We start from the raw sequence: 22,593 nt of genomic DNA, 5'->3' as shown, positions 1-22,593 counted from the left end.
ACAGTTCAGTAAAGTTGGCAGCATATTGACAGATACGGACTTTCGGTCTCAATAATTCTTTAACAAAACGTCAGTAACATACAAAGGGCGCCTCCATCCCATCATTGTTGGGTGGACTACATGCTACAAGCTCATTTTTATTAAAAGTATCTGTCTATCAAGCAGCAGTAACAATATTGATAACAATATTGATTTCTATAAGCAGCCAGTGGTGCTGCGGGTTAAGGGACCGTCTACAATTCACAAGACGCTGCAACAGTGAGGACAAATTCCACAAAAAGCTGAGCCCGAGCTTAGCAGTGTGGAGGTAGCTCAACGGGTTATTATCTGCAAAGACAATGCACTTGTGTCCCAGTAAATACTCCCTGAACTTCTCCATCATGGCCCACTTAAGAGCCAGGAATTATGACGTATGATTTGTTTACCTCATCCAGTCCTGATTCTGCTTAAATTTGACAATAAAGACATGAAGGGTCCACAGAGGACCAGCTAAAGGACCACCCCGAAAATATAAGTCATGTCCTTGATTGATAAATTGAAAGAATGATTTCATGTCAATGACTCCAGAAAAACCAATCTGACGCTGACATGAATCTCCAGGCAGGTTGAAAACACTGTTTGTGCTGACATCTAGTGGTGAACCTGTGCCGACAGCTAATTGAGATGAAATTTCCTTGTTCACAGTTTCTCTTTTTCTGCCTCTGGAGGGAACTTCAGATCCTAATAGTTCAAAGTTTTTCACACCCTCAGACTAAATGAATACGTGAAGGACATACCAAGGATACAGAGAGCTGAGTGTGATGTGTGGAGACTGAAGGATGAACTCAAACAATGGCAGCAGTCCTACAGACTGAAGCTGTCGTCCTTCATGGTCTTCATGATGGAGCAGAGAGAACTCGCCATGGCCAATTTCAGACTCAGTGATAAGAACATGTCGAAAAGCCCTGGGACAGAGGGTGAGTGTCTGATCTGCTGTCTCCACTCAGCGGTCAGTAACAGTGAGAATCTCATGACTATTAGATTATCAAGCTGGCTTGTCGTTCACCATCAGTGTGTAACGTATCTGGCATCTTTTTGCATATTTCACAGTATACTTCACAACTGTCTCAAATTGTAACGCATAAAATGGCATAAAACCCCGCACGTTCATTTGCATAATCAAGCATTTCAGCTGGCATAATCTGGGATTTTCGTGCGCATAATCAAGAATTTTTGCTCGCGTTTTTCTGGAGGCTCTAATAAGCGATTTGCCTGCTCTCTGGAGACAAACACCCCAGAAACAAAGCAACAAAACAAGGTTTTCCACACTGCAAACAAGATGCAAGGCTGCTATAAAATGGGACCACACTCCACTGGCTGACTGCCTAACGACTACTATCTGACTCACTCAGCCCTAGTCTTCATGCAGGCCAGTGGCGGGATGGATTAAGCACCGAGCCCAGTAACCCGGTTGACTATTAGCAAGCTAACAGCCACCTGGACAGTTATGGAGTGCCCCCGAGCAACAGCTCTAACCACTTGCTGCACAAAAAAAACAAACTAAAACAAAAAAAGGATCAATGTGGACATCTAGTGGCCCTCATTGCTTGTGCCTGGCAGGAATATGGTTCCCAATCAGACTACACAGCCTTCACCAAGTCAGCAGAGCAGAAAACAAATCTCAACAGGCTGTGTGCCAATCGAAGCTGTTAAGGGGCTGTATCATGCTTTTTTAGCTAGTCCAAACCCTAGCTTTGGCATTAACATGGTAATAGTTTATTTTTGGCGCTAAGGAAAAGTCATTTTGTGTGAAATAAAAGACTTTCTGGGGCTAATTCTGAAACCCGGAAGAGAAAACGCTCTGTTCCACTGAAAATCCCGCCTCTCCCCCTGTGAACTTTGACTGACAGTGTACTTCAACCAATCGGAGCTTCAAAACAAATACATTATGCGTTGGCGTCTGTAAGGGTTAGCCCCTTTAACTGTGCCAAACACCTCCCTTTAACGCTTAATCTGGCTGCACATAAACTCTCCCTGGGAAACAAAACACGCATAAACTAAGATTCCTGGACGAGCCCCATTTGTTACTGCCAGGCTCAGGGCAGACAAGAGGGGAGACAAGGAAATGATAACCATGAACAAAAACGCTTTATTCAACTGAAATAGACCCCAGTCTCCTTAACTACATCAGATTATGAAGGATAGAGTCAGTCGTAGGCGGATCGGTGCAGCGTCTGCAGTGATGCGGTCGTTGTATCGGTCCATTGTGGTGAAGAGGGAGCTGAGCCGAAAGGCGAAGCTCTCGATTTACCGGTCAATCGACGTTCCCACCCTCATCTATGGTCATAAACTTTGGGTCATGACCTAGAGGAAAAGATCCTGGATACAAGCGGCTGAAATGAGCTTCCTCCGTAGGGTGGCTGGGCGTTCCCTTACAGCAGGGGTGGGGAACCCTGGTCCTGGAGGGCCGCAAACCTGCATGTTTTCCATGTCTCCCTGCTTCAACACACCTGAATCAAATCAAGATTCATGGCCAAGTCCAGCAGAAAGCCAGATAACGAGACTCATTGCAATCAGCTGGTTGTTGTGGACATTGTATTTTATTTCGATTCATACTAAGTTTGAACATGATAAATACCATGAACAGTAAAGCCTCAGTTGCAACATCTGTCTCATTAAAACCATCTGCACATAGGCGTCAGTTTAGGGGGGGACGGGGGGGGGGGGGGACTCACACAAATCCTTCACATGTAGCCATTGTAACCCCGGTTATTTTCAGTAGTCATTAACATTCCGACGCTCCTGAATGCACCATCCGCTGACTGCAGAGATGCACACAGACGTTCACGAGGATTAAAAAAATAAAAACAACGTGCGGCTGCTCTAAATGTGCTCTGTTCCATTGGAACAGTTACTTGGGACCGAGTTGGTCGGGGCCGAGTTGATCAGGGGCTGGGTCGAGTTGATCGGGGGCCGACTTGGCTTGGGGCCGGCGAGGTCAGAGACAACTTGGCTTGGGGCCGTGGTGGGTTGCTGCTGGAGCCGCTGCCGCAGTGAAGTATGTCGTCACTTTGGGGCATTTTGAGAGCAGCTTTCTGCTTTCCTCCTTTTTCCTCCTTTTTTCAGCACCGCTGTGGTAGCTTTTTTTCATCGTCTTTTTCTTTTCTGTTCTTTTCTCTGCTCCTCTTGTCTTCACGCCGTTTGTTTTCGTATGTTTTGCTGCTGTCTTCCTGGATCCTCTCTGCACATGCGCAGCAAGATGGACTGATCCAATGTAGTGGAGACTGAAGGGGGGGCCCCGAGACACACATAATACAATAAGCATTCTGCTGGCATTTTAGCGACAGGATTTCAATCAAAACATAATTAATGTGTACAAAGAAGCAATAACTGTATTAACCATAAGTGTATGAGGAGTTTTATGGGGCCCCCAGGAACTTGGGGCCCTAGGCAACTGCCACGTTTCGCCTAATGGTAAGTCCGCCCCTGATTGTTGGTGACTGATTTGAGCTGTGGGGGAGGTCTGCGCTCTGAGTGCCAATTTCTAGTTATTGCTTGTGATCTGAAGCAGCATAGCAAGTACCGAGTGTTGGGAATGTCACACAGAATTTTCTCAGTCATCGCTTTCATCTTTGAATTCTAAAATTCCGTGGCAGTTTTTTGTTTTTCATTACTGCTTGTGAACTGATGCAGTACAGAGAGTACTGAGAATGCTTGAATAGGTTATCAATTAAAGCACTGCAGTCTGTTTAGTTTTGTCAATTGAAGCACTGAAAGTTGTTTAGTTTTGCAATTGAAACAATGTCATTCATTTTTCAGTGAAAAAGAAAAGCCCAGAATGGTTGATGGAAGAGAGAAAAATACTTTGAAAAGTATATTTAATTGTTTATGCATAATTCAAGAAACATTGAATGTTATGTCACTTGATCTTTGTTGATTTTTTTTAGTATTTTAGTTAAAATCCACAAAGGCATGCAGTCAACCTGAGTGGACATGTTCATAACTCCTTTAATATTTGGAGTATAAAAACAACCAAATCAGTTCTTATTTTTATGTCTAAAAACACATAAAAACAGTAACATTTTTTTAACTCAGTATATCATGGGTCATGCATCAAAGGGTTACTATTCATATTATTTTCTGAAGGTTAAATGTCGCATTTGTTCGACAAAACTGTCTTATTTCAACAAAAGCACCTCTTCAGTGCCGAGACATTATTGGGCCAAGTATGAAAATGAAGTCCCAGATACACCCAGGATGAATTCACGTATTATTTCACTTTATTGTATGTATTTATTTATTCATAATTATATATATATATATATATTTTTTTTTTTTTTTGTCGTCGTTTCACCAGTCCTCTGCCTCTTTTCTATGTTCCTGATGTAATGTTGTCAACCTTCAACAGTCTTAAAGTAATCTATGTATCTGGAAATCTATTATATGCCTATTGTATGATTATCTCCTTGTCATTGTGCATTTTACCAGCGGTTTCAATCCATCCACTGTCCGTAATCAAACGCACAAATGAGCACCAGCCAGGACCGTCGTCACAACAGCCGTCTGCACCCACTTCAGGCATGTTCAGCATTATTTCTGTGTTGTTTTTTGGAAATCATATACTAAAATGCCAATTTGTTGTTTTTTAGATAACCTTTGGCAACAGTTTGACATCGAAGTGGGCAGGCAGACCACAAGTGTCACAGCTGATGCCATTCAGGAGGTGCAGAGGTAGCTGGCAGAGGGCAATATTACCAGGTCCCAAGATCCTTTGACATACTGGAACAACCATAAGGGCAATATACCCAAACCTCTTCAAGCTGTTCTTACAATTTCTCTGTACTCCAGCCTCACCTGTGCCATGTGAGCAGGTCTTGTCCACTGCTGGAAAAGTTGCATCCACAAAGCAGGCTTAATTTCAAAACTTTGGAAAAACTTGAAATAATACAATATAAAATACAATGACCTAAAATATATTATTGTATACACGAGGTCATTGAATCAATGTCAGTTGAATCTATCAATTAGGTCTGCCTGTAGGGATTCTTTAAAGAATACTCCGAAGATTTTGGACCCACGCCCTATCCCGATCATTTACAGAGTGAGATAAGCTCATAAATACCTTTTTTGTGTCCGTTCGTCCAGTGCCTGGCTAACAGCTGTTAGCATCGTAGTTAGCTTAGCTCAACTACGGCAGGTGAAGAGGAGACAGAGCCAGACTGAGAAAGTGGACAAAATACTCCTTCCAGTGGTCCAGGGGATGGCGTATTAGCACGGGAAGTAAATCCGAATGGTTATAAAACTTTTTAAAAGACGTGTTTTTTTTTCAATCCCTTAAAATAGCATTTTGATACACACAGATCTGCACAAGCACAGTGCGCTCCGGAAGGATATACCAGGCGCACAGCGGCTGAGTCTATGGCTTCTACTGCTGTGCTCCGATATATCCTTCCGCGGAGCACTGCGCATTTATTTGGTAATTATCATAGGGATACTCAAGTGCAAGTGCAAGTAGAAAGTGTAGATATTGAAAGAGTTCACGAAAATAAGTTTCTTGGTGTAGTAATAGATGACAAAATAACCTGGAAATCTCACTCAAAACATGTACAGAACAAACTGTCAAAAAGCATCTCAGAACTCAGCAAAGCAAAACATTCTGGACCACAACTCACTCCACATTCTCCACTGTTCACTGGTTTTACCACATTTAAATTACTGTGCAGAGGTTTGGGGCAACACTTAAAGCTCGTGTCTGGAGTTTTGAAAGAATTAGCTTTTTTTAATCCAATGTCTCGAGGTTCCACCCTCCCTCTGCTTTCGTGAGCTACCAAGCCACGAGCCTTTAATTGTGCGCGCTATTGTCCGTCGGGTGAAAATGAGAGCCTCCGAGTCCTACAGCATCCTCCATGTTTAGCTGTTTACGGTGGATGTTCAGCAGACCGTGGATATATCCGAGGTAAGCGGGTGGCTGCTGCATAGCTAACTCACCTCTGCCTGGGCGAGCGGCCGTGCACTCTGGCTGCACGTTGACTGACAGCACGACAAGGCGGAAGCTCTAAATCTATTGGCCGACGCTGACCGGCACTTTTTCAGATAGCACGGGGGTCTATGAGACGAAGGCGGAGCTCAAATAAATTTTTATATTCCTTTATGCCAATATATTACAGTATTGAACCAGACTGACACATTTAAGCTCTGTTAAAAAAATGATACATACATTGGAAACGAACGAAAACTCCAGACACGAGCTTTAAAAATGCACACTACAATCACCATCAATACCGCCGGAAGGATAATTCATGATGCCAGCTACAGAGATCACACTAATAGACTATTTTTGAAATCAAATATACTAAAATTCAATGATCTGGTTCACTCTCAAACAGCACAAACTATGTACAAAGCAATAAATCATCTGCTTCCTGGAAATGTTAAAAAATATTTTTTTGTTTTGTTTTGTTTTTTTAAACAAAGATTTTATTTTAAAATCACTTATTTTGGAACACGTATCTACTTCCCTTCTGGCACCCGACTTGCTTCTGTTGAGACTCACGCGGAAGTGCTCCAGTGTGCGGAAAAATGGATCTCTGCAGAAAGTTTCCGGACCGCCAGACGGGCTCCGTAGCGGCACCAGAGCCGGACCGCAGCCGCACCGTGGCTGGTGTGAGCCACACCACTGAATTTAACGACTACTGATTGGTTGCGGTGTCCGGACCGGAGCCAAACAGGAGCTCCGCGCAACTGTCCAGGACACGTCCTGGACAGGTCTCTAGTCCATCACAGGACAAACGGAGAGAGACATTAATATCTTGGGACAGTTTCAGGTCATTAATTTGCCTCACTTGTATAGCTCTGGACTGTATGAGGGAGAACATGCAAACACAAGGACTCAGCCGGCATTGAACTCATGATCATCTCGCTGTGAGGTGAGAGCACTGCTCGATTCATATTTTTGGAAACCACTAGAATTCAAGAAAATACAAGATAAAACATACAACTAAAAAACTGAAAACCTCACAATCAACCAACTTTGAGTGTTTGAGAAGTAACGAAGGAAATATGAAGCTCAGCCTTTTCAACATGCTCGGCCTTGTTCAAGGAGTTTGAACGATTCTATTTGGGAGTTTGTTTTCACAGTGAATGAGTGCAGCAAGTTCCTACCGCCACCCTGGATCCCAAGAGGACGGGAAAGGCTTTAGGAGCTGAAATCTGATGAACAGGAGGATCCAGCGATGGATGAGAGGAACATGATGAGGAGCAGGAAGCAGCAGGGAGATGGAGGCTGGAGCAACACAGTTCAGTGTGAACAGCCTCAACAAAAAACACAGAAGAATCATTCAGTTACACAAATCAACACCACCACACTCAGCAGTAAAAATGTTACGCAGTTGGAAATGATGGGCCAACTCATCCTCCATGCAACATATTTATTTTACAAAAAAAACTGCAAAACAGGAAAAGATTCATTAATAGGAGCGCACTCGGTCCGTGATCTGTAACACTGCCGCATCACGACTTCTTCTGCACAATATTAGAAAGAAAAATCACAGTGCAACATAGTAGTACTGTAAAACACAAAACAGTAATCATGAAAACCTTTATCTTAGTCAATAACATTGCAGCCACATCTTACCACATATATCACAGTCTTGAATTGTCAAAATCACGACATACATTTTAATCAATAGCAAAACTCCTAATCAACTCAAATCAGTTTTACAGTGCTTTTAACCATTGTACTTATTCACCGTTACATTTTCTTATTGAATTACTCCTATGAACTGTATTTATCATACTAAACCTATTTCAAAACAATGCTTTTAACTGTAATCCTGTTTTTGCCATGAATGACACGAACACAAATTACAACACTTTCTCTTATTGCTAGTGAAATACCAGTACTTCTAGGGCTGAAACGATTCATCGAATAAATCGAATAATTCGATTATAAAAAAGCTTCGAATTAAATTCTATTGCTTCGAGGATTCGTTTTTCAATTGTGTACAGTGAAACTACCGTGAAACCGCTAGCGTGTAGCGCCCGGAACTAAAGCGCAGCACGTTTCCGCATGAGAGTGTAAGCCGCACGGACATGTCGGAGCAAGCAGATGGAGCACAGCGCGGTGAAACGACGCGAGAAATGGATAAAGCTGCGTTCACACCACCCAATGCTTTCCGCGATTTTGCGTCAAAATACAATTGAAAACAAATGGGAACGCACGTTCCACCAGCGACGAGACGCAGACGCGTTTTCACGGAGCGTCGGGGCGTTGAAGAGCAGAATGAAGAAAATGCTGGTGAAAAGGAGGAAGGACAACAAGGAAAACGCCAGAAAATGTCAAAAGTCCGACACAACTTTAAATGAACAAAAGGGAAGAGCTCGGTGCAAAGTTTGCACTGCCAAGCGGAGTTGGTGTACTATAACAGCACCGCGTCGATGCGAAAAAAAAGTGACTGAAATTGTTGTTTTGCACTCCTTTAAATGCCCTTTAAAATTTTAGGGCAGCTATCAGTTTATAAAGGTGAATGTGCTGTTTTGGACTCAGCCTGAGTATTATTATTTTTGTTGTTTTTGCACAAGACAGATGGCAAATTAATATCAATAGGAATTGTTTGATAATACTGAATATTGCCTGCCGTACTTTTAGTGTTATTTAATAATCAACTTTCATGTGCATTTTAATGAAGGTAAGGCCTTAGCCCTCTCTCAGGTATTTTATCTAAATTTGTGAATTTAAAGTGCAATGTTCATCCTAGCAATGAGTGTTCCTGTGCAGTTTATTAAATGTTACTGCAAGCATTAATAGTAGTTCATTTTTTTGTCCGTGGTGAGTTTTATGCTTGCCAAAATAAAATAAATAAATAAATAAAAAGTGTTAAAATATATATACACATGTATGTATGTATATATGTGTATGTATATACATATACATATGTATATACATATACATATCATCCGATTAATCAATTAATTGACCAAATGATAGATTAATTGATTAATAAAATAATCACTAGCTGCAGCCCTAAAGTACTTCTTCAATCCAAAATACACGTGTGAGCAATATGGACTTCCAACACAGTTTAACCACTTAAGCACTAATACTGGTCCACATATTTACTTTTTAACAGCTTTCTTACTGCAAATAGTTCATTTTGCACACACTTCTCATGACATGACACATTCACTCCGTTTCACATAAGTTCTGGCCACAAACTCATGATCAAACCACAGTTATATGCATCTTTCATGAACCCACTTTCATCACATGAACTCAGAACATACATGAAACAGTTCTATGGCTCATCGCCACCATGTGCCACGGACTACACGTCCGCCATCTTACATGCAAAACGTGGCGAGTAGCCTTTACCAACTGAAACGTTTTAAATTCAGCTTTCAACTCGATAACCACTACATTCTAAAGCATTTAAAATCTTCCCCACCTGTTGTCTAGTACCTGTATAGATTTTACAAGCCAGCTTACCTACAAAACAGGAAAAGATTCATCAATAGGAGCGCACTCGGTCTGCGATCTAACACTTCTGCGTCTCACTGACTTCTTCTACGACGTCAGCTACTGATGCACAAAGTACCGAGCGCCCCCTGCTGGAAAACCTATACAGCACTATATTAGGGCTACATTCTGCAGATTGACACGCGTTATTATCTAATAATCTTCATCTCCGTGGCTGTTGTAGAGCGTCTCCATAAGCTTTCAACATTTCCATGTTATCATTGCTTATTCTGTATTTCAACCCAGAGGTTCACTCACCTTCACTTCCTGCAGGACGCTCCCAGCAGGTGTTTCGGATTAACTGGTCCCCCTGCTAATTGGTGACTGACTTCTTCCAGCATCTCTTTGTTGCTGCAGAAAGCAGAAGTTAAAAACTGACCTAAGTCCGGAGCTCTCCTTCAAAAGTCCGTTAAACCGCGTTTACAATAAAGTTTAAATTGTTGTACCCCTTGTGGGTCCTTGTGTTGGATGATCGGACACGTGCAGGACATGACTGTCAATTAAGAGCAGCTGCACGTGCTCGTCCAGATTCTGCTACGTCACTGAGGGGGCGGGGCAACAACAACTCACAACTTTATTAAACAAGGGAACAAATGCAAATAACAGGACGGAGAATTAAAGACAAAGGAGTATCTGAAAGAAGGACTGACACAAGAAACACACAATAGCAAACAAAAAAATAAAAAAGCCGGGTTTATTTTCTCAGCCATAGCTTTCAATCCTGTCAACAAACTTCATTCCCATTTTTATTTTTCATAACAGAGGCTATGTGAAAGAAATGCATTATGAAACAGTAAAACTGTTTTAAATCCAAGAATCTTGATTAATAAATAAAGCATTGACCAAAGGCTAGTCCAAAAATGAAGGAAATAATCAAGATGGATAATCTTTGGAAAGAATCAGTCATGAACATCCAGTCAAATCCCTTAAGAAAGAAAAAATTGGAAAAATAGTTTCAGTCTCACCACAAAACAATGATTAGTTTTGATACCAGATCTCAGTCTTCAGGCATTAGATGGGTTCACATCATTTAAGATCTGAAATTATTGCTTCTGCTTTTGGAGCTCAGGAAGATGAATGACAGGACAGTTAGAATTTCTTTGAAAATATGATAACTCTGAGGATTGCTTCGGTCCCAGATTTAAACATTTTAGGATTGCTAAATGTTATATTTCATTCAGGCCGAATTCCTCATGCGATCAGAGACTGCCATTACCACCCAGGAAGTAAACAACAGACCAAATACCTTCTGTAATCCAGCTCTCCTGAGACAAAGATCTGCTCTGCAAATCCATCTGTCATTGCTTTCACTGTTTCCCGCACATTTAACACACTGGAAGAACTTGGACCAGTCTGGATGAAACTCTTCATGGTGGGTTTTTCACTCACTGTCAGAATCATCTGGACTTGATGAATGGATGAAATGTAATGTGACATCCTGCTGTGTGTTCATTGGCACCATCTCCTGTTTCAGTGAGACGCTGATAGACATCCTGCTTCTGTTTCAGTCACTGGTTCCAAATAAACTTTTACTTTTAGAAATGAAGACGTGATTTGATGAATGTAGTCAGTATCAGACATGCTGGAGACAAATTTCATACAAGTTTTCAGACATTGTGTTTCAGCAGGCAGGTGTTACATAAGAGCAAAAAGCATTTTTCCCCAACAGATTAGAAAAAGTGAAAAGTTAAATTACTCATTAAAAGAAACAAAACCCAATGGATTCATTTCAACATCCGCCCAGAGGATTTTCATATTTTTCTAAATAAAAAGCAGTAATGTAGAAAAAGCGCATTTCATTTTATTCCTGAAGCTCATTCTGTGACCAGGGGACTGTTGGTCAGACTCTGGAGTTCAATACTACTAGAAAACACACTGACTGAAATCTTCTCATTTCTTGAGTCAAACCATGAACGTGAAGCTCCGTGTCCACAGGGTCTCAAACAGGAATGTTTCCACTCCACTGGAGGAGATCTGGTGGTTCTGGGCTCAAGCTGGGCACAGCCACATCGGCCGCACCAATAATGCTGTGATTTCAACTTAATGAATTTGGCTATCAGTAATAATTAATGATGATCAAGGAAAATAATTAATTAAAGAATTTCAGATGTGATTTTCATCAGATAACCTTGGGGCACCACGTTTAGGAGGAAAAGATAGTTCATTGTAATCAGTCTCATAAACTATTAATAATCTAAATATTGATCCAAATTCCAAATTAAAAATTTATATTTTCAGTCACATTTTATTTGTTTCCGATTTGTTGAAGAAAAATATTTTGGTTGATTTATTGGCACATAAACGTATTTATTGACCCTCTTTGAGCTACACTTAAGTTTTAACTAACTTCTATTACACGTTTGAATTTTAGTTTTTTTGTGTTCATTTTTACAAAGGAAGGGTCAGAATTTGGAATCACACCTTTTTTCATTTCATCCAGTCACCAAATCTGTTCTTGTTTTCTCTTTTTACTTTGACCACAAGGGGGCAGGAGAGGTAAACGTCAGTTCTCCTGGTTCAGGGCTCCAGGTATCATGAGAGAACTCGGGCAGCTCGGAGGGAGTGTCGCAGAGCTGAGCGCAGGTGGAAGAAGGACAAGCTGCACATTTCTTTCCAAATTTTAAAAGACTGCTGGCATAAATATCAGAACACCGTTAAAGGCGCTAAGACAGAGTATTTGTCAAACATTATTCTGGAGAACCGCCATGACCCACGTGTGCTGTACAGAACTATAGACTCTGTTCTCAATGCCCCACAGCCTGTCTCTGTAGAACCATCCTCTGAAACCTGTAAGAACTTTCTTCAGTTTTTCATTGATCAAGTTGTTTCCACCAGGGCCCTGGTTTTAACACCTGACCACGATCCCTCTGATCCTGTTCACTGCTCTGGTGTATGTGATGAGTTCGAGCCAGTGACCTTATCATCCTTACAGGGTCTGGTTGCTCACATTAAGCCCTCAGGTCCACCCCGAGATGCCGTTCCCCCTCATCTCTTTAAAGACATTTTTCCCTGCATTGGTCAGCTTGTCCTTGCTCTCATTAACAGCAGTCTGTCCTCTGGTGCTGTCCCTGTACATTTCAAACATGCAGTGGTCCAACCCCTTCTAAAGAAACCTGGCCTGGATCAGGCTGTCCTGGCTAATTTTAGGCCCATCTCAAAGCTGCCCTTTACTTCAAAGATTCTGGAGAAGGTTGTCTACCTGCAGCTGAAGAACCATCTGGATAATCATAACATCTTCGAGGTCTTCCAGTCTGGGTTTAAACCCATGCATAGCACCGAGTCAGCTTTACTCAGGGTTTTTAATGACATCCTCCTGGTAAATGACTCTGGTGACTATGTGGTTTTGGTTCTGCTGGACCTGACTGCTGCATTTGATACTGTGGACCACAATATCTTGATATCCCGACTGCAGCACCTGGTCGGCATGAGTGGTTCAGTACTGCAGTGGTTCAGGTCCTACCTGACAGACAGAGCTATGTGTTCGTCTGGCCAGCTCTGAATCCTCTTCCACTCCTCTGTCTTATGGGGTTCCACAGGGCTCAATCCTGGGGCCACTGCTTTTCTCTATCTATTGCCACTAGGGTCCATCCTAAAAAAGCACGGCATCTCCTTTCATTGTTATGCGAACGACAGCCAGATCTATGTCCCATTGAAAAAGAAAGAAGCTTTCACACTAACGCCTCTACTCCGGTGCCTGGAGGACATTAAAGCCTGGATGGCCCTAAACTTTCTAAAATTTAAGAGGAAAACAGAGGTAATTGTGTTTGGTCCCAGTGATTCCTGTGAACCTCCACCTGCTGACGTGGGCCCCTTGACTTCACACGTGAAGGCGACTGTTTTGAATCTGGGTTTTAAAATGGACCGTGATTTTAAACTCGATTCACAGATAAGCGCAGTGGTAAAGTCCAGCTTCTTCCACCTCAGGAAGTTGACCGGAGTGAAAAGTATTCTTGCACTTGAGCACTTTGAAACAGTAATCCATGCCTTCATTACATTTCTGTAATGCACTTTATGTTGGAGTCAGTCGTCCATCGCATGTCTCCAGTTGGCCCAAAATGCTGCAGCACAGCTACTAACTGGAGGACCTAAGAGGGACCACATCACTCCCATCATGGCCTCCCTCCACTGGTTACCTGTGCATTTTAGAGTCCATTTTAAGGTTCTTTTGTTTGTTTTTAAGTCCCTGAATGGTCTCGCCCCGCCTTACCTCTCTGAGCTGCTCCACCTCGAGACTCCTGTTCGGTGCCTCAGATCAGCTGACCAGCTGCTCCTGGAGGTGCCGAGGTCCAAACGTAAGCTCAGGGGGGATAGAGCTTTCTCTGTTGTGGCCCCCAAGCTGTGGAATGAGCTGCCACTGTGCATCAGGCAGGCCCCCTCACTGTCCATTTTTAAGAAAGATCTTAAAACACATTTTTATTCACTGGCTTTTAACTCAGCCTGAGACTCCGCCCTTGGTGTTTTTAATGTTTATTTGTCTCTTTTTATTGTTGTTTGTTTTGTGTTCCTTGTTCTTAATGTGTTTTACTCTTGCACTTGCACTTATATCTGTGTCTCTGTACAGCACTTTGTGCCAGCTTTAGTTGTTTTTAAAGTGCTATATAAATAAAGTTGAGTTGAGTTGAGTTAAATGCTGTTGCAATTAGAGTTGGGATAATACACACTGCAAATGATAGCTTAATGATTATCCTTGGCTTGTGTAGTAAATTGGTGAGGTAAAAAGATTCTCTCTCTGTTATTTTGAAACGTTGTTATGACTGCCGTTTGGTCAGAATCAGTTTTTTATTGCTCCAGGAATTAGCATTTGCTTGTGACAGGGACACAGTAAACCTCAGGAGCTCTTTCAAAAATGACAACAACCTCCGTTTGCATGTTGGATAACACGAGCCCGATGCAAAGTGACACAGCAGAGTGTCCTCCCAGGCAGAGACTCGGCCACAACTTCCACTAGCACAACGGTGACTATGACATGATCTATATCAAAATAAATGAATAATAGTAAAAGTCAAATGTATTATATTTCCTTATTTCTTTCAAATTAATTGAAGTGGACTTATGTTAGCTTTTAGTGAAAGATATCTTACTGAAGTAAAAAGATAAAACTGAAGTGCAATTTTATTGTGACATAAAATTTCATTATTGTCCCATCCCAAGAGTAACTGGATTACAGACATACTGTTTTGTGCAAGTATCCACACATCCCATTAGAAGATACACTCAACCTTTTTGCACACCTTTTACATCTATATATTGTTTCCATCACACCAGGTAGGACACACATGTGATCACTGACAGAACATTTACAAAATATTTAGGTGGGAAAAAATGTATTTCAGGTTATTTTGGGGACTTGTCTGATACAGTGTTTTTGTAACATAATACCTTAAATATACCCATCATTCTTTTTCCTCAGATGCATCAACCAGTGCTGGGAGTGAAAGTACTGCGCAGCCACACGGCGAGCTCCAGGCTGAACCTTCTGCCTCCTGTCTTCCTTTGTCAGACCAGGACCGTGCTGGAAGCCCTGTTCTCCACCCGCCATTCCAGTGTCATCGAGCGACACAGTGTTCAACACCATCCGAGCTGCATCGAACACTCTTACACTCTGACCATCTCTGTCTCATCTACACTGGTCTCCCTCTGGACACTTTTAACTTTTTGGCAGATCAACTAATAAAAATGATGTCCGAGACCAGATCCTGATGACACTCATGAAGCTCCGGCAGAACCTCGTGCAGGAGGACCTGGCTGACAGGTTCAGTGTGTCACAGTCTGGAGTCAGCAGGATCATCTCTGCATGGTTGGACATCATGGAGGAGAAGTTGAGGTCATGGAGGTAGATGCAGTGATAAGTTTATCACTTCAGACTGTGGCTTCCTGGACTGCCTGCGCCCTGGTGATGTTGTCATGGCCGATCGGGGATTTGTCATCTCAGATCTGCTGCATGAACGGCGGGTGAACCTCGTCATCCCAGCCTTCACTGAGAAAGGGAGGCAACTTTCAGAGGAGGACACAGCCCACACCAGGTGAATTGCAAATGTTCGAGTTCGTGTAGAGCGGGTCATTGGCCGTCTGAAAAACTACAGTACATAATCCTCTCTCAAACTGTGCCAATAAGCCTGGCACACAAATTGAATTAAGTTCTAAGAGTCTGTGAAGCTCTGTCCAATCTACGGGGAGAAATTGTCCATGAAAATTAAAAAGATGACGAGCTTGAAAGTAAGGTGTGGGTGGGTGTGTGTTTGTGTTGTGTACTTTTTATAAAGTATTTTGATATCTGTACACCATAAATTGCATTCTAAATTTTTGTATGGTAAGTCCTGCTGTGAAGGACTGTTGTGTTTGAGCTGTAGCATTTTCTTTTACTATCATGATGCTGCACCACCTGCTTCACTGTCTTCAGAGCGACTGTGGTTTGAATGTCGGGCACTGCCAATTTTTTTTCCTTTTCTCTGATTTTCAGAATGATTGATAAAATGTTAGATTACCTGATCAGTGATAGTACTTATGAATTGTCACATACTTTTTTGTTTACTTTTTACTTAAAGTAAATAAATAGAACTATACATTATTCAGATATGCAAAAGGTGGTACAATTCAGTTACATGTTTCAGGCAGTAGTATGTAATATAATTTAATTTTTATGGAGTACCTAGTAAAATATGACACATTACAATTTTGAAGTAACTCGCCCAACACTGCAGCATAATAATTTGGCACACCAGATTTAGATTGTAGATTGTGTTCAGCGACACTTTCTTTATTTAGCAGTAACTCATCAACTCAAACACACATTATAAGACATTCAATTTTACACTGTTTGGATTGTAAAAGAAGGAAAATTAATTTTATTTATCATATAGAACTTTTGTTAAAAAAATGTTTCTGCTATACTGTATATGACCTTTGATATTCAAACTGCACCGTCTAGTGGACTGTTCAAGAATTGTGAATTCAGTAAAATATCTCTGCTTTCTGACTGTTTTGTGATCTTTCAATAATTGATGAATGCACTACTACATTATGACAGCAAACAAATGACAACAAGAACACATTTAAACCAATAACTAGACTCATAAAAAGGCCTTCATTTGAAGGACTATTTTTATCACATTTCATTAAACTATAAACGATTTCAAGCACGAGTACCTTCCATCTGTAAAAGGGGCTGACAACTGATTAAATTAATCCAATCTATGGAAGTATTTATTATTAATTGTGGAGAGCCGACTTTACCACTGTGCAAATATTGATAGGCTTCAGTGCTCTTATAATTCCTTATAGCCGGGTCATCCACGCCAAGAGACAACACGAAATAGTTGAAAATATCGCCATACATATGACCGATCACCACCTGATGGTGAGTTGGATTCACTGGCGGAGGAGGAAACCAGACAGACTTAGCAGAACGTTCTGTGAGGGTCTGCTGGGAACGTCTGGCGGAACCCTCTGTCAGCAGAGTTTTCAACTCCCACCTCCGGGAGAGCTTCTCTCATATACCGAGGGAGGCTGGGGACATTGAGTCCGAGTGGACCATGTTCTCCACCTCCATTGTCGAAGCAGCTGCTCAGAGCTGTGGTCGTAAGGTCTCCGGTGCCTGTCACGGCGGCAACCCCCGAACCCGGTGGTGGACACCGGAAGTAAGCTGCCGTCCAGCTCAGGAAACACTGGAGTTAAGCAGCTAAAAACCTAAAAAGATATGATACAAAGCTAATAAAAAATAAGTAAGATAAGATTATAAAATAGAAAAGTAGAATAAATTAAAAGTACATAATAAAAATAGAATGAATAAATAGGATAAGTATATTAAAAATCAAAATGACCAAAAATAAAAATGATGGAGATAAGAACGATAAAAGGTTAATTAAAAGCCAGATTAAAAAGATGTGTTTTTAACCTCCTTTTAAAACTATCAACAGTCTCTGCGGTCCTGAGGTTCTCTGGCAGGCTGTTCCACAGGCGGGGGCCGTAGTGGCTAAAAGCCGCCTTGCCATGAGTTTTTGTTCTTGCTCTTGGAACACACAATAGGCCGCTGCCAGAGGACCTCAGGGCCCGCGAGGGTCGATATGGTAAAAACAGATCAGCGAGGGTGCAAGGCCATTAAGACATTTAAAAACTAATAAGAGAACTTTAAAATCGATCCTGAAGCAGACAGGGAGCCAATGCAGCGACTGTAAAACCAGTGTAATGTGGGCCCGCCCCCTGGTCCTTGTCAGCACGCGTGCAGCTGAGTTTTGTAACAGTTGTAGGTTTGAAGCGTTCTTTTTGGGAAGACCAGAGAGCAAGGCATTACAATAATCTAATCTACAGGAGATAAAAGCATGCATTAGCACCTCTTTACTCTCCTGAGAGAGAAACGGGCGACTCTGGCTATATTCTTCAGATGATAAAATCCAATCTTAGTTATGTTTTTAATGTGTGGAATAAAACTTAGCTCAGAGTCAAAAATCATGCCCAGGTTCTTAACTGATTTTGCCAGTTCAAAATCTAATAATTTTGGTAAAATTCTCTCCCTCTGGCCTTCTGGACCAATAACTAAAACCTCAGTCTTGTCCTGGTTGAGCTGTAGGAAATTCACTGCCATCCATGACTTGGTGTCTGAAATACAGTTAAAACGGGTTTCTATTGGCCCTGTGTCATCAGGAGACACGACGATGCACAGCTGAGTATCATCAGCGTAACTATGGAAACTGATGCCGTGTCTCCTGATGACGTCCCCAAGTGGAAGCATATAGAGATTAAAAAGTATGGGACCTAAAATTGAACCTTGGGGAACCCCACACCTAATTTCATGGGTTCCTGAGGAACAAGTATCCAAACTGCGGTCGTTGTATCGGTCTGTTGTGGTGAAGAGGGAGCTGAGCCGAAAGGCGAAGCTCTCAATTTACTGGTCAATCTACGTTCCCACCCTCACCTATGGTCATGAGCTTTGGGTCATGACCGAAAGGACAAGATCCCGGATACAAGCGCCTGAAATGAGCTTCCTCTGTAGGGTGACTGGGCGGTCCCTTATGCTGCGTTCACACCGGACGCGTCGCGGGCGTCGTCGACGCTTGGGACGCCTCGAAGCTGACGCTTGTGACGCTTCAAGCACGACGCTGACACCAGGTGGTCACAAAGCTTGCGACGCTCGCGACGCACTTGACGCGCGTCAGTTTATTTGTTAAATAAAGCTAGACCGCGTCGTCGTCGGAAAAGTCACTATTGCCTGGTCTGCTCCTCTCTGCTCTGACTGCAGCGGGAACGCTGCTGAGACTGACCGCTTTTGAGTGCTTTGGGACGGGGGAGGGGCTCACGGCAGCACCCGCTGCTCATTGACGACAGCAGCGAGACGTCCTGTCACGTCTCCAGAGCACCAGAAAAGGTCGCTAGATTTGTCGCTAGTTGCTTTTGACAAAAAAACATCGCCAAGAGGCTTTGGAAAGTCGCCAGATTTAGCGAGAAAGTCATCAAGTTGGCAACACCGGCTGGCCCGCATCGGTGCTCGGATCACTCGTAGTGAGGTAGCACCGGAGGGATTGTCTCTGATTGGTTGACGCTCAGCGGCAGCGCGTCGAAAGTTCAGTTTTCCCAACTCTCAAAAAGCGACGCTCACGACGCTCCTGTTGCCGGGAACGCGCGTCATGGGCGTCGACGCTCGAAACGCTCGAAAAGCGACGCTCATGACGCTCATGACGCTCCTGACGCGCTGCCCCGCTGCCCGCCGCTCCACGACGCTCGTCCACCATAGACTTTGCATAGAAAAGCGCCGCTCACGACGCTTGCGACGCGTCCGGTGTGAACGGTGTGAATTGGAGATAGGGTGAGGAGCTCAGTCACCAGGGAGGAGCTCGGAGTAGAGCCGCTACTCCTCCACATCGAGGGGGCCAGCTGAGGTGGCTCGGGCACCTTTTCAGGATGCCTCCTGGACGCCTCCCTGGAGAGGTTTTCGGGGCATGTCCCACCGAGAGGAGACCCCGGGGAAGACCTAGGACATGCTGGAGAGACTATGTCTCTTGGCTGGCCTGGAAACGCCTTGGAATCCCCCCAGAAGAGCTGGAGGAAGTGTCTGGGGACAGGGAAGTCTGGGCATCCCTGCCGAGACTGCTACCCCCGTGACCCAGTCCCGGGTAAACGGTGGAAGATGGATGGAGATTTTACATTTAAATCTGAGAAAACTAATTTCTATTATCTAAAAAAAAAAAAAAAAAAAAAACTGGAGCTCCACTGACAAAATAATGAAATGTGCATGTTTTGTTGTTGCAGCTTTTTTTTATTTGTTCGTTTATATTTGGTTTAGTTTTAGTTTTGCTGGACAGTGGCAACGATTTATTTCATAATTTCTCTGGATGTTGATAACCTAACTTTGTCACTAATAGTGAATCGTTTGTTTGTTCGTTGCGTTTATTCCTTTGAAAATCACTCTGACTGCTCTGTTTACCGGAGGAAAACCAGCCATAGCTTCTCCACACCGCGGGGAGGAGGCAGTGAGCCCAGTTGTCCTCCGCCTACCCATCAAATAAAAGAAGAAGAAATACTGTTCTGTGATTGGTCCATTTCACTCGGTGTGTGTGACGTCTTTTCCAAAATGGCTGCCACAGGAACGGTACAGCCCAGATTTTTGAAGTTTTTGATTACTTCACTGCAGGAGCAGATTTAAACGTTTATTATTGTGATTTATGATTATAAACTCCTATTGTGGCCATTCCAGAACATTATTAATCTCACCCTGTCTTGAGGATTATACACTTTATGTGTTGATGATCTTAGAGACTGCAGACAGCAGCTGGCTGAGTTGTTAGTCTGTTTTTCTCTAACTCTGCTGCAAATAGTTTAAAATCCATCCACTAATTGCTTTAATTAGTAAAATCTAGTTTGACATGTTCGCAGATTTTTAGCTCCTGGTTGACTTTAATGTCACTCGGACACTGAGCAGAGAATCATTCAGTCAAAATGAGGCATCAGCTGTAAAATAGCCACTTTCTGTTTTTCGGTCCTGTCAGGGTGGGTTTGTATAAACGTGCATAATGCAACAGTGAGACGAGAAGATTTGTTTTTTTTCCCCGTTTTTTACTGTATTTTGCCATCTAATTTTTTCATTAAATTTGGCTTTTTGTTGAAATTGTAGTCAGATAAGCATCCCGCCTTCATACTGCAGTGTATTCATATTAATAATAGAAACCCAGTAAGTAGCATTTAAAGTTGAAATTTGTAACGGAATAAGAACGGCAGTGACATAAGTGGTTTGGAGCTGCGTCTCCCCCCTCTGGTCTGTTGTCCCCTCTGCTCTGGTGGATCAGCTGTCTCTTCCTCTCACAGGTCAGGACAGCATCCTGGAGCCTCTGTGTTTCCCGGAGCGGCCGGCCTGCAGCTGCAGTGCTGTGGGGGTGCAGAGTGGGGGCGCCGAGCTGCTGGTCTGCCTCTTCTGCTCCGAGTCGGTCCCCACACAGCAGAAAGACGCTCTGCTCAGACACCTCCTGCTGGAGCACAAGCTGGTGATCGCCGACGTCAAACTGATCGCAGACCTGGCCAAGTAGGAGCACTGTGTGCACAAAGCACACACCTGAACACGCTGAAAGATGGATTTATTAACCTTTATTTACTAGAAGGCTGGGCACGTCTGACAGTCTCCATTACTTTAACTTATAAATCATTTGTGTTTGTGTCAGCAACTTTATTTTCATCTATCAAATAACTGATGGACAGTAGCGAAATGAGGCTTATTGGATTAACAGAATAATCAACAAAATTAAGTTAAATGTGTAAATTTAGGAATCCCAACTGAAAAATCAGATCAATATTTAGTAGAACTTCATTTAGCTAAAATAGCAGAAACTAGACGCATCTTACATCCTTATACCCGTTGCAGGCCCTGTGTGGTCTCTGCTCTGATCATCCTCTGCTGCTCCCATCAGGTACCTGCTGTACTGGAAGGGCCGGTTCATGGAACAGTCACTCACTGACTTCTGCAGTGTGATCAAGACCAACTCCACCGGCCCGGTCGGTGAGTGAAGCTCTGCTTCAGCTGCCGGTGATGAAACTGAAGGGAAATTCAGAGGCTTCACATTCAGTAAAACAGACTAACAGAACCTGCATTGGTCTTCATGCAAGACAGAGAAGACGCTATTGAGGAGTCCGATTTGACAAGATGAGCAACTGACAAGAAGTTGTCGACATTGCAGAGAAACAGGAAGAGTACTTCCTGCTGTGTGACGTCCTTCCAGAAGACCGACTCTTCAGAGAAAAGCTCCAACAGAAACGACTGGTGGGGATCGCTACCTGGATGGTACACGACACCCTCAGCATGATGAGCATGAGACTGAAAAAGCCTCTTCTGCAGGAGGAGGTGCTGGAGCAGCAGCAGAGGGAGAGAGAGGACAGCAGCTTCCATTGACTCTGCATGTTCTGCAACGAGGAGTTCACCGGGAACAGGTCGCCTTTCACACACAGCCGTTTTTACTTTCTTCATCAAAACGACTTCAGACAGTCAATATTAAAGCCCTCATATCGGCTGTAAGCTCACACTTTTTTTTTTTACAGTTTTTTGACAGCATTGCTCTACTAAAGTTATCATACACGTTTTAAAGCCCCTCCTAAGGAGGAAGGTGGATTTTCGAAATGAGTAGAACATGTTAGGGCTGAGTTTGAACCACAATTACTTGACTTTATTGTTCTTTGTGTGTGTGTATTCTATTTCATTCAGTGAGGACAGTTCAGTCTCCCCATCTGAACTCCCAGACTCCCTGCCATGACAGCAGCTCCATCTTCTCCACCTGCACAGAGACCGTCTCCTCCACCAGCTGCTCTGCACCATCGGTTCCATTCCAACTGTTTCTACATACTACAGCTTTATAAATACATGGACATATATTTTCTAAATTGCACAGGGGGGAAATGCAGTTGCTGTTCAGCAACAAACACTGACATCAAGACCAATGCCTCAATCAAAATGTGAAGGCTCATCTGACTCTCTCTGCAAATTTATATATTTCTTTAGTCACACACCCATATAAATGCACTAATGGGATATGTAGAAGAGTGTGCAATTTTAAGTAGTTACACAAAACCATCACAACTAGAAGATGATGAGGGATTGAACAGCATTTTAATATCAGTTCCCATCA

At 42.9% G+C, this 22,593-nt stretch overlaps 1 protein-coding gene across 1 annotated transcript in view; it reads left to right on the top strand.

Annotated features, from left to right (window-relative positions):
* Positions 1 to 21,863, top strand: part of LOC115391539 (zinc finger protein 277-like) — a 39,482-nt gene extending 17,619 nt beyond the window's left edge. The window contains exons 2-5 of the mRNA XM_030095812.1: positions 20,789 to 21,002; positions 21,385 to 21,473; positions 21,652 to 21,734; positions 21,810 to 21,863. Of these exons, the coding sequence (XP_029951672.1) occupies positions 20,789 to 21,002; positions 21,385 to 21,473; positions 21,652 to 21,734; positions 21,810 to 21,863 (440 nt within the window). The remainder of the gene's footprint in view (positions 1 to 20,788; positions 21,003 to 21,384; positions 21,474 to 21,651; positions 21,735 to 21,809) is intronic.
* Positions 21,864 to 22,593: the final 730 nt, after the last annotated feature.

Source organism: Salarias fasciatus, chromosome 7 (genome assembly GCF_902148845.1).
Source record: "Salarias fasciatus chromosome 7, fSalaFa1.1, whole genome shotgun sequence".
NCBI classification, from domain to species: Eukaryota; Metazoa; Chordata; class Actinopteri; order Blenniiformes; family Blenniidae; genus Salarias; species Salarias fasciatus.
Note: the sequence above shows the minus strand (reverse complement) of the source record. Positions and strands in the feature narration are given on the sequence as shown.